The sequence below is a fragment of the Syngnathus acus genome, chromosome 16 (genome assembly GCF_901709675.1).
Source record: "Syngnathus acus chromosome 16, fSynAcu1.2, whole genome shotgun sequence".
NCBI classification, from domain to species: domain Eukaryota; kingdom Metazoa; phylum Chordata; class Actinopteri; order Syngnathiformes; family Syngnathidae; genus Syngnathus; species Syngnathus acus.
In genome coordinates, this window is record NC_051101.1 from 5,334,628 (window position 1) to 5,348,123 (window position 13,496).

A 13,496-nucleotide genomic window follows, 5' to 3' on the forward strand; every position below is an offset into this window, starting at 1 on the left:
GCTGATGAAAATGAAGCGAGGGTGGGCTTTTCAGCTGGATAATGATCCAAAATGTACCATCAGAGAAACTCTCAGTTGGTTGAAAACAAGTAAACAAAGCTGCTAGATCGGCTCAGGCAATCACCTGACTTGAATCCAATCGAAAATCTATGGAAAGAACTGAAACTCAAGATCCATAAAAGAAGCTCACGGAATCTCCCAGATTTAAACACTGCTTAGGACGTTGTCATTACAAATAAAGGCCTTTGTACAAAGTAGTATTAAATAAATATCAAGTGCCATGTTCAATATGTTTTCCCTGTGTCATTTCACATTGTTACACTGAAATGAGTTTCTGATCTGTTCTGCTTTATTTGCATGTATGGATTACTTGGGTTGTTTCCAACATCTGGTGAAAATAATGTCAATAGCGCCTTTGGAAATCTATTTAGTGATTAAAAACCGTGATGTTTTAAATACTTATTTCAGCTGCTGTATATGGAATTGACACCAACATACACATTTAGAACCTAAAAGTAAGACAATATATTTTTCCTGGTGCAGCAACAATACCTTTCCATTTGTTGTATTGCCGCCTAACATTTTTTATTGGAACTAACATATCGCTCTCTTTATAGATTGTTAATGAAGCTGCGAAGTACCGCTACCGCTCTGGTAACTTGTTTGATTGTGGCAACCTCACCATTCGGGCTCCCTGGGGATGTGTCGGCCATGGATCCCTCTACCATTCCCAAAGCCCAGAGGCTTTCTTCGCCCATTGTCCGGGCATTAAGGTTAGCCATTCAAGCACCCTACAGTTTCCCAATTGTATGGATTTCAAAAGCGTGGTTCATTTTTGGTTGATGGATAAAATACCAAATGAACATCAGTGCCCTGTGCTGCAGTACACTGTAGGTGTTAAACTTCTAGTAGCAGGTTTCAGAAAAGCTGATTTTAATTGTAAAATCAGTTTTCATTCAAACCAAACTGAATCAAATAGTTGCATTTTAAAATGTACCATGCTTGAAAACTATTGCACCCCATGTATTCATATGTGCAGGGGTGTAGATAAGAATTTTGGTGTGGTTTTTAGATGAGCACCAGAGGTTGTTTGGTGCTCATTTATTTCCCGATCATGCTCATTATTTCCGGAGATGCACACCCTAAATATATTGGTATAAATCGGTTTTATGTTACTGATGATTTGTTTTCATTGAATCTATTCAACTCGAATAATTTTGTCTTTGGATCGCTTCGATCGGTATTATTTTGAATTTTATGAAGTACAGTATTAGGTTTTTACAGACTCAAACGGTTCATGAAATACGATTATCCAGATTGTGTGCTTCTATTAGAGCATCCCAATTTATTGCTAATAGTGCGTGCACACAAAATGCCTCTGTGCAACTCAATTAGAGAAAGTGGAGTGCTTAACACAGTACATCACACAATACTCAGTGTGCTGCAGTCTTTATATTATTACATACAGTATGTTATGGAAGTATGTTTTATATCAGCCTTTGCAACACACTAATGAGGGAAAACACCATTTGCAAGTCTTTCATTATTATTGGCCTTACATAACCCAGAGAAGTGATTCTTGCATTTTCCTTCCATTCCATTCTGTGTTGATACCCGCATGGAGCACTGTGGAGGGGGATGACATGTCAGCTTGAATATGTTTCAAGTTACACAGGGCTGTGGTTTGAGCTTGTCCTCAAACATTTAGGAAGATGCATCTCGAACTGATTATATAATGGACCATAACTCTTAAAAACCATTTTGAATTATTCAAAGAAATGTGACTGGCAGACCAGAATCTGCATTTAAACATAAAAGTTATACTATTTTTAAAGATATTAACACTTTTCTTTTTTTAATTTAAATTTTAAAAATTACATTTCCTTATTAAATGACACAATACGTTTTGCTGACATTTTGGGTGTCCTTTTCTTGTCCATGTGGGCACATGATGATGGGGATGAGCTTTTCAGCCCATCAAGAGTCACTTCTTCATCAACATTTTGAGCCAATAAAAACTTACTTTATCCAACTCCTTCACTATGAACAAGGGGTGTCACAAGGTTTCATGATGTACCGATGGATATATCTAAAAACAATACAATAATGTTAAAAAGTTTAGTCACCATTAGATTCAGTGTTATTTTAGTCAGTTTTTTTACATGTTATTTATATTTTTATGTATGTGTATGTTCCAAGGAAACCGAGTACAAGTAGCATCTCTCATTGTCTGTCCCCTCTTAATATTCATGTGATCATCACAAAAATGGTTTATCTCATCATAGCCAAAGAATGTTGATATGGTTTAGAGCAAACACCACTTTGACTAAGCATACAGAAAGTTGTAAACATGTCTCCCAACAAAGGTCAGACTGATGAATGTTAATCTTTGCGCATATAATCAGCCCAGCCAGTTTGTTGTTTTTTTGCTTTGACCTGAATGCGATTCACATTTTCAATGCCAGAAGAAAAGACAAATAATGGCAATATATGATATGGCTATTCACACTACACCGCTGTAAAAATAAGTAACTTGTTTAGCTATAATGTACTTAATTGGCTTTACATGCCTCACGTTGTGGTCGTTGACTTTCCTCAATAAAATGCACGCGTCGCTCGGGACCGGCGTGACTCAAGTCCTTAGTAAAAGACTCAAAGACTCAAAAACAAAAGTTTGAGTATTTTAAAATTTCTTATACAAATGAAGAGAAAGCTGGTGGCAGAAAAAAAAACGTGTCAGTAAGTCCAGTTAATGAGACGAGTAGTGTTCAAGAGAGTTTAGCTGGTCCATCACTCTGTACTATATTTCCCCATGTTTGTAAGAGCAAATCTTGGAAATAATTACAAGATAACAGGTACAGAATAATTCTATGCATGCTCTTTGTATTACTATTAGTATTTGACATGGCTTTAACCCAATGAAATCTATGTCTGCAGGTTGTAGTACCTCGCAGCCCAGTGCAGGCCAAGGGTCTACTTCTCTCCTGCATCGCTGATAAGAATCCCTGCATTTTCTTTGAACCCAAGATCCTTTACAGAGCAGCAGGTAAATTGGATTCTTTTGAATGTAAATTGCAAGGTAAGATTAGATACTGTAGCTCATTTATTAAACACAGCATTTATTTATCCTTTAAAACTATTCCGACATTTAATTCTGGTTATTAGTAAAATATAACGTGTCCATCCATCCGTTGACATTCGACATTGCATATCCTTGTCACATTATAATCACAAATATTTTTAAAATTTAAGAGGAACTCAAATGAATTATCCCCCACAAAGGGGTGGAAGTGGCTCACTCACAGACATATTTTTGGAAAGACCTATACAGCTGAAGATTTGCAGGGGTACCTTGACCCACAAGTAATGTAAGCCATCATTTGGCGTCGCAAGCAAATATTTGAGTTACAAGTGCTACATATGGTAGCATATGGTACATATGGCAGTCAGTGGGGTTGTGCAAATCCATCCAATTACTCAGTTCTTTGATGAGAAATTCGATAGGATAATTCATTTGATTTGATTGAACATGTGAGAGTCTGTTTGTGTTTGGGTCACTCTGTGACATCTAAAACTTTAATCGTGAACAAGTCTTGGTAAACACATATTTGCGTGTTGTTGCAGTATAAATGTTGTATGTACTACAAATCTCCATGACGTGAGAGTCCTGTCTCAATGCTTTTTCATATACAGTGGTGAGTTGCACTCTATTGGGTTTCAAGCAACATGAATATGAGTCCTCCCCTGTTTTGCTGCAACATTAATCAACATGTAGCTGGCAAATATCATTGCTCAAACATGTGCTGATAAAAGTACAAGCGGTCTTTTCTGGGCAATGGTGTTCTGGAAAAAGCATGTCGTAGCCTTTGAAATCAGCCAGACAAAATGTACTGCCGGAGGAATGTGTTTTTGATGGTCGTGTCATTCTATTAGTGGTTCTTCTCTTGTATTAAAGTTAGTCGGTTTGTAATTTTAGTATCTTGCTAACCACAGAGTGCTAAATATGTTCTGTATCAACCCTCATGAGTATTGTATCTGCATGTTATTGATGTCATGAACAACTGAGAATAAAATAATCAAATTATCAAGAGCACTATTCTGGGGAGGACTGCTGGCTCACAGCAGGAAGGTTTGGGATGCAATTCTGGATCCTGAACTTGGGCCTTTCTATGATAAATTTGAGCATTCTCTCTCTTCATGTATAAGTTCTCTGAGCACTATGGCTTCTCTGGAAAAGCCAGTAGATTAGATGAATTCCTCATAGGTTTACAGCAATTAATACTGTCGTTAATTTCACAATATTTTGAAGGGAAATCCTGATTACCCTTGCATATTAATTGGGGTGATAGTGTCATCAATTTCATAAACATTACAACAGTAGGACGTGTTTTAGAACATTTGTTTTCCTTCTAATTCCATTGCCAAGCGTGGACGTGACAATTCTTTGTTCAGCCTTTATTGCAGTAGTCCCCAACTCTTTTTCCACTCATCCTTGTCCATACCCTTCGCGGATTGGCAACTATATAACCATAAACGTTTAATATTTTGCAATCCTGTAAAAATAAGAAAAGGTTCACTTGTGTATTAAATGGCTGTTTGAATGGATGCACTGATAATAAGTACTCTGTGGTGTCATTGTTACAATATTTCTTTGCCATATAGGAAATGTGTCAGACAGGTTCCACGAATGGTGTCAAAACAAAATTTCAAATCATACCTCAAATTTTCTACTTTGGTGTAATTCCTGGTGGAACCGAACACATTCGCCCAGCCTTTTCTCTGTAGCTTCATTGTCACGGCCATCTTTATTATGTCTAGATCTTTAAAACGGGTCTCCTTGATAACCTCCATGTGCTTAGGCAAGAGGAAATTAATTAGACAATGCCAGGTCTGGTCAGCTTGCTCTAGCATGGTTTTGTGACACCTATTCTGAAAAAATCTGACATAGTGCTGTTGGACAAAATGACATGCCTGAAACATTTAAGGCTGATTGTAGTTAAACCAGTCATCAAAAATAGGTCTCTGTTGTTGACGCTCCAGTACAGGTTGATAACATTGTACATGACCGACTTGCTGGATATCTTTGCAAGTATGGAACGCATCTCTTGATCTTTGTGTGTTTGCAGTGGAGCAGGTTCCCACAGAAGCCTACACTATTCCACTCTCACAGGCGGAGGTTGTGGAGGAAGGAAGTGATGTCACATTGATCGCCTGGGGTACTCAGGTACGTGATCCTGCACAGAATTGACAACATCTCAGTGGGTGAGCTGACTAGTTTAGTTACAGTCTATCTTTGGAACAGTGGATACAAGGAGTTGCGTCAACAACATGTAATGTTCAAAGCCAGTGGATTAATTTTAAGTCTATAAACTAGTCTCCTGTGTCACTGCAGGGTCTCTGAGATGGCTTGCTTAGATTATATCTGCGCAGACATCTTAGAACTAAAGCTGTGCTTGACTCTCTGTCTCTTAACGACATACGTATGTCTGCAACACACTTTCCATTGTTGATGGTCTTTTCATCAGTGAGCTTTGATTTCTACAGTTTCGTATCACAGAGCCTGTTTCTCACCAGGAGTCAGATTCAGTTTGATTGTTCCCAGCCACTTTATCTGGCTTATCCGGTCGGGCCCCAGTGTACCTGCAGTCTGAGAGGGGGTTCATGGGACTCACAGAAAACACCTTTATAAACACCAGTTATTCTAGAAAGATGACTTGGCAAGAGAGATGATCCAGAAAGGTCGTGGAAACAATGGCCCTCCTTTCTGAAATGCATTTCTTTGTTTCCTACCTCACATGTCCTCATTTGCCTGGCCATCTAAATTAAGTGAGGAAGAAAAGTACAGGAGTGGAATTTGAGAAGCAGAAGAACAGACAAAGTATTTTCCTTCAGAAAATAATGTAAAATCAAATGATGGTGTTTTTTTCTGGCAATGTACCTATAATCTGTTGATACGGTCACAGAAAATAATTATTCAAAGAACCCAAAAAAATCATCATGCTCATGTGGGCTTTTTGTTTTAGGTACATGTGATGAAGGAAGTGGCACAAATGGCTCAGGAGAAACTGGGTGTATCCTGTGAGGTCATTGACCTTCGCACTATCCTGCCATGGGATGTTGAAACTGTTTGCAAGGTACTGTTCAATATAGTTCTGGAAAACATATTGGCGGTTATGCCAATTTTTTCCCGGCTAGAATTTTTCAGTTTTTTAACAATTATTTACTGTATTTCACAGTTTGCATGACCAGTTCTTGTTTTATTTTGTAACATCATTAATTAAATAATCTTTGTCATTCAACAAAATTATAGGGTACCCATATTCCTGAAAGTTTTACAAACAATTACATTATCACAACATTAACTTTGTTTGGAAAATAGTGGCAACTGTATGGCAATATGGTCAAACACAAAAATACATTAACAACCTTTAAGAAGTAAATTGAAGCATCCCATGCAGCAATAGCCACAGAAAAGTGGGTCGGCAACTCTCTCCTTATTATAAGAAACGTGACGTGACCTACATCTTTCAGGGGAAAGAAAAACACTACCTTTTTAAGTTAAATAGCTTAAAATCTCAAATTATTCACCTAATAATTAGCTATTGTTTTGTACAGTGAAGCCATTCTTTCTTGGCATAACATATTTTTGTCCGTTGTCTATTTAAGTTCCACGTGCTTCGTGTGTACACAACTGATTCACAACATAAAGTACATTTTCATTTTGCATATTTGCTGTCCAGTTTTCATGGTCCTCAGCTATGTACTATGCAAGCAAATGTTAATGCCAGCACAGAAGACCCTGGATGGAATTTCATTACCAGGGGAGTAATTTAATAGGGTGTGAGTTGGAAGTGAAAGCACAGGCAGTAGTGGTTGTCACTTTGGAAGGGTTCTTCAAATAACCGCAGTATTTTTAAACTGCTTCCTTATTAAAACGCCATGAAATGGAATGGTGTCTTTGTGCCTGATGCACGCACGCACGCACAATCAAACTTCAATCAAGCTATTGTCTAATTCAAGCAAAGGCACAAAATGTGTACTCAGGTTTTTACACCAGCGTACTATTCCTACAATGCTGCTATGACAAAAAAAATTTACGCAAGTTGGAAGATGCACAGGATTTATAAGTCAAAATTACAGCTAATATTTGTATGAAGACCACTTGCAGGACCTAAATGTGAAATTATAAAATCAAAAACGGTGGTAAAAAGAATCCTTTTCATACCTTTACTTCCTTAGTTGGCTTGATTACTAGAAAGGGGTGCAAAGTATTTTGTTTTGGGTCGTTTGTGAACTACAAAACGCTTTTGGTAAAACAGTTGTACACCAATCATCCACTGTAGTTTCTCTGGCGTTTTAAAATAAGACCAACATACATCAAGAATGCTATGGTTAAAAAGAATACATATATATGTACTTTAATCACAAATCTACTGTGTATAAAGTACAGAGAAGCCACAGTTAGACTTATTGGAGATTCATATAAACCAAAGTCAAGTAATATCTAAAGCTGAAGAAATGGGGTATGGAAAAATAAATGAACAGGTTTTAATCCATTAATGCATACCAAATCGGTTGTGGCCATGTTGTTGAGTCAAGCTAGTATGACTGTTAATTGAACAAGATTACTGGTATTGATGTTGTGACTGCTGAAAGAATGAGCACAATGATTTATTAAGTGTCTGGGGCTTTTAGCCCAGCTTACATTTTGCCAAATGCTACAAAACTGATTGGATGGTTTGTCATTGCACTGATGGATAGTCATCCTAAACTTAACCGGAAGGACACCATGACTTTTTGAAGGCAAACAGATTGAATGTTGTTCATAGCCAAGTAAAGTCACCTGATCTCAACCCCAAAAGCAGACAAACAAAAAGCAGAACAGCCCACAAATGAGCAGAAACTGAAGATGCTCAGCTTTTGTTGTAAGGATTTCGTTTTGTTTTTTTCAACCAAGGGATATTGACAGCCCATTGAAACCCCAAATAGAGTATATTCATTTGTACTGCAGTGACTGAATGTGGTTTGCATATCAAATTCTGAAATGTTCCTATTTAAACTGAGGTCTAATATGAGTGAATTATTAATCTTATTAGTATCAGTCAGTTTTTGAACCACTGGCATCATCAACTGGGGCTTATGTCATATGAGGCTTTTCCCCTTCTTAGTATTTTGTAAAGTTCTTCCAATGATGCAACCAAATTGGCTGAACCAAGTCGACCCCATTGCAGAAGGAATCACTTGAGGACTTCAAGACAGAACTGTGGAAAATTCCGACTATTATTATATTATACTATGATTACATGGGATCAACGCTCATAAAAGACAGTCTTATGAATCAGTCTGGAATGAGTGACAAGTTACCTTCAATGCCTTTTCACACTATACTTAGTTTTCATGGTGTTTGCCACAAGGCAGCATGCCAAGATGAGTGCCCACATTGGAAGCTGGCCCATATTTGGTTGGTTGCTTAACGGCCCACCAGGAAGTACCATTAATGCTTTTCCCGTTGGTTGGTCTATTTCTGTGAAGGCATTCCACCAACCCCTCTTTGGATGTGCCTTCTTACACCGGCGTGACAGCAGTCTCGAGTTGAATAGCCGTCCTTGCGCTGTCGCGCCCAGCACATGTACAATAACTGGGTTTGTCGACGCTGTACTGCGTGTTGCAAGGACTTTACTCACAATGTAACTTTAATATGGAACCTGATCATAATAAGACAACCAAATATATTATGCATGTCCAAAAAGAACCCCATACTAAGACTATGGCAGAGATTCACTAGCATAGTAAAAATGTCTGGTTGAAGATTTGAGGGCCACTAACATTTCGAGACGATCTAAGACAAAGACGAGTTCCATTAAGAGCAGATGCTATGATGTACTACAGAAAATATTGGATAATTCCACATTCATTGTTTTGTTCAGCAGTCATGGAAAAATAAACTGAATTAAAAAAATGTTTGGAGAGCAAAATCAGGCAGACATTTTTAATCAAATCAGTGTTGATTTATGCAATGGCAGGTATAAAGATCACCTTGTAATCTGATTATGTAACTTTTCTTTTGTAGGTGGACACACCTTTATCAGGTTTACTGCATGTTTGTTGCCCCAACACAGTAAAATGAAACATACAAGATTCTTGGGGTACAGTTGAGATGCAGTGGCCATATTTGTCACCCAGCGTAGCAATTGGCTCTGCTGTAATTTGGAGCTGAATCAAGGATGGTTTAGGCAGCCTGTGACCGATTAGCACCGGCTCTCAGCCATCATTCCTTCTTTTCCATTTCAATTGAGGGGTGTCAGCCAGCATGTGCTTGCTGACTTACCACAACAATTGTTATGTGTTTGGCCTGCTGTTCCTCACACTGGAAACAAAGTGAAAAAAAAGAATGGCACAGGAAGAAAGTAACCAAAGGTTTGCGCCGCACTCCCTGTGTTTGTATTGTTGTCTCTGTCAGTAATTACAGCGTTAACTGGGCACTTTGGACCAAACCAGGAGTACTCTGTGGAGTGAAAGTAAGCAAACATTTGAGGCAAAACAGAGATGTCAGTCACTGTGCATGCAAAAGAGAGAAAAATACATTTGACTTGGGGATTTTGGGTTGGTATAAATATGGACTGATTAGAGTTTTTTGGGGAGTTAAATATACACTGCTTGACAAATTTACTTGCATGCATATTTTTTTTCTATTTTGTTAAGTAGGCCTTGGACCTTTCAAAAACATTCCTATAATTTGTGGGTAATATAATGTACGTTACCTGAAGAAGCTATTTACAGGAATGAAGCGAAAAGCTCGTTCTTCTGTCAAAGATACTAGACATTGTGGTTAAACTGGTTTGGAAAAAGAGAGCCTAGACCAGGGATGGGCATCTGAAATGCTAAAGTGGGACACCGTTTTTTCCATCAGTGCTACTGAAGGGCCACATAGGACCACTCACCACACACTTCTTAACCCTAACCAGTTGTATGACAGAAATGCCTTTTTAAATATGGGCAAAATGTGCTCTTACAATATTTAATTTTCATAATAAATTCCTCAATGTTCCATCCCAAACCAACTCCAAAGGGCTTGACACAAACAACAAAATAACCACACACAGTTTTTTTTTTTTTCCCAATGAACTTTCCCGGTTCTGTTGCTAATCTTAATTTATTTCCTGATGTTATAGACATTGTGTATTTATGGTACAAAATAACTCAGCTATTTGCAAGTATGAAATGGCTGCTGCCTCACTGGACTGGATTTTATGTATTTTCCACTGAAGAGAACAAAACCTTGGTCTGAGATCTGGGCCGGTTGAGGCGGATTTGCTCGCTCTTCTACTAATTTACGGGAATAACGGAAACGTGAATCCTGATGTCACAGACATGCACTGTAAAGACGGTTTGCTTAGGTCGGATTCAATCGACATAGCCTCTTGTCCTGAATAGATTGGAATGGGCTTGATGGGGTATTCTGAATGGGATTTGTACATGAAGCATTTTTTATTCCGATCAGGCTTTTAATCAGAATAAATGTGACCTTTTGTCATTTACCATTTGTTGATCAAGGCTATGTAGTAGCTGCCGTTGGATATAGCCTGCTTACTTTGTGTATACACATTTTTCATGACCTTATAAATGAATGGAGACTTCATTCCGTAAGAGTGAACCAATTTATTGACTGTTGTTGTTGATTGTTCCCACTCATGCAGGATCTCCCCATTATTCCTGGTGTCCTTCTCGATTACAAGTCAATTTAATGGCCACTCTGGATTGAGAAATTCCTTTTCATACCGACTCACTTTTTGCCTGTATCATAGTTTCCATCCGCCCTAAAGAATTACTGTGTCTTTATTTTCCGGAAGCTTTGTTTAATATTATTATATGCGTACATATTTAGATTTGCAGCGTCAGGTCCTCCATCAGCTCATACCTTCTGGAGTCTGTGAGGTGCAATACACAGAAATTTGCACTACTGTACTGGAAGGCGTACACACCAATGCAGGGGCGTAGTACAGTGGTAGTGTCGGACAGGCAAGTAGTGTGTAAGTGTGTGTCAGTGTGTAATTGACTTAAATTGTTTTTAATGTGTTTTCATAGGATGTTAGCAGTTATTTCAGTCGGAGGTCTTCTGGCATTCTTCTCTTTCAGAGGCTGGCTTGGCCCTCTGCCCTGTCTTGAAGCTGTTCCTCACTTTTTCCTTACTCTTATTTTGGTGTGTGTGTTTTGTGCGCGCATAAATGTGCATGTGTATCTGGGGGTGTCATGACCACAGTTTTTAAGTCATCGTAGTTGTTACCAGAAAGTGCACATTTGTTTTAAGTCCCATTGCGGAAGTGTCCAAAATAGCACAGGGAAATCTTTGATTGCCTCAGATCTGTTTTTTTTTTATAAACTTTACCTTTATACTTTTAAGTTTTAGATTGCACATTCATAGACAATACATACAATGCACATTCATACACACTACATACAATATATCTTACAATATTCATGTTGTTGAAATATGATTTTAATCCATGCAACCAATGTCTATACCATTTTTTTTCAAATGCAAACAGATTTTTTTTCAGTGTACCAAACTCATGTCTGATACAAAGTACTCCATTGTGTTTTTGTTTTTTTTGAACAACACAAAGATGACAACAACAGGACATTATCATAGCCATATGGCAGTCAAAGGAGATTCTGTAACTCACAATAAGCAGCTCTTGAAAAGCCATTTGTGTCTGTGCCTCAGGGCGTGTATTTCACATACAAGAGTATGAATGTGTTTGGTTGCATGTTGCAGTCGGCTCTTGGAGACTCTCGTCTGCCTATGTGTGTGATTCAATATATAATCCATGGGAAAGTGAGCGTTGTGACCTTCGCCTTTGAGTGGGTGCCAGGTCGTTGACTGCCAACCTTGGTGAGGCTGCATTGTGGGGAGTGCTGGAAATGACGACACGGACTTCATGAAAGCAAACTAAATGCATGGTTTGAGAAATCCATGAAGGGAGGAGCCAAGAACAAACACGTGGATGAGACAAACCACATTATGAATGAACGACTGCCTTGGGAAAGCAGAAGCAGGAAGCATACTGATGTAGAAAGAGACTGATCATAGAGGTAGCATGGCTGGAGCGGCTGTGGCAAGATGAAACTCCATGCTGCTCATTACTTTGGGCGTGTATGGGAATTGCAGTAAGCATGACATTTCGCTTGCGACCTTTGAAACGACTCTGGCATCTAATGACATCCCTATAGCACAATGAGTAGTAATGTGCAAGCCACCCGAGCCGCTGCCCCGCCCAACAATCAGGAGCCCTCTGTCGGGGCAGAGGCTTAAGTCAGAAAAGATGTGTTGCTGCACACTTTTTTTTGTCATGCAGATTTTCCCAGAAATGTTGGTCTGTCACTTTCGTACTTTCATGAAATGTACACACTCTGGTTGGAGCAACTTTTTCCTTGACCTTCATTGTCACGATCGCGACCTATCTGCATATAAACAATAAGTGGAACGGCTGGTGCTCTGGTGCAGCTAGGACAATCTGATTAAGAGTATGATCAAGAATGATGATTGTCAGCCTCAAAAACAGCCTTTGCCAGAGCTGACCCTATCCAACTGTCAATTGTCAAGAGACTCGAGAATTTCAAGTTCCTGGGAATTAAAGTCTATCAGGACTTGAGATGAAATGTTCTCTGACTGAAATGTGAAAATTGCCATTAATTTAAGTATTATCAGGGTATAAAATTACCTTCATTAGGATATGAAATATCCTTTTCCATATCGCCGAACACAATGCAAACATGTATTATTTTATCATATACAGTACAGTGTAATAGTAATGAAATAAATGATCATATTATTTCAATCCTTCACCCAATGACAATCGATAGGAGAATTGATGAGGAATTGGATTGAGAATTAAGAAGACATGAAAAAAGAATGACTTCATTTTTATTTAAGTCCCATCCTATTCATAACTGCATAATTTGCTTAGTTGTTATATCAGTATCACCACATTGCTGGACATGTTACATTATTTTATCACCTTTATCACTTTAGTGTTTTTGTCCTAATGTGTATTTTGTTATAGTGGCTTTTTTACTGGAGTACTACATCAATTCCAACTGCTGGAAACAACTTGTATTTGTGTTTTAACACTTGGTCAAGGAATACGATTATAATTATGATGTCTGACTTCTAAACCTGAATAATATTTTTTTATTTACACAACCAACCCGTTACTCTTAGCTTTTTCTAAGGAAGTGTTCTTTGATATATTCTGTTATTCAACTATAAATCCATGTGGATGTCATAAAAACATGCCAGCATGGGGTCTCAAGTTTTTAGATTTGAGTATTTATGGTCCTTTCCTCTGTCTGCATATTGCATTTTCCCCTTTTAAAGCCATCAAACTCGTCAACCTTTGTCCAGGTATTTTCCTATGCCTTCATCTCCTACTAAAACGATATGATGCCTTAGTTTCTGTGATTCCCTTAAGACAAATAAAAAGCCAAGCTGACTG

At 38.2% G+C, this 13,496-nt stretch overlaps 1 protein-coding gene across 5 annotated transcripts in view; it reads left to right on the forward strand.

Moving 5' to 3' along the window:
- bckdhb (branched chain keto acid dehydrogenase E1 subunit beta) overlaps positions 1-13,496 on the forward strand; it is a 36,323-nt gene that overhangs the window by 9,925 nt on the left and 12,902 nt on the right. For all 5 annotated transcript variants that reach the window (XR_005100610.1, XR_005100611.1, XM_037273588.1 and 2 more), the window contains exons 5-8: positions 618-773; positions 2,938-3,046; positions 5,127-5,224; positions 6,024-6,134. Coding sequence is in view for 3 of the 5 variants with exons in the window: in XM_037273588.1 (XP_037129483.1) it covers positions 618-773; positions 2,938-3,046; positions 5,127-5,224; positions 6,024-6,134 (474 nt within the window). In the remaining 2 variants the exon portion in view is untranslated. The remainder of the gene's footprint in view (positions 1-617; positions 774-2,937; positions 3,047-5,126; positions 5,225-6,023; positions 6,135-13,496) is intronic.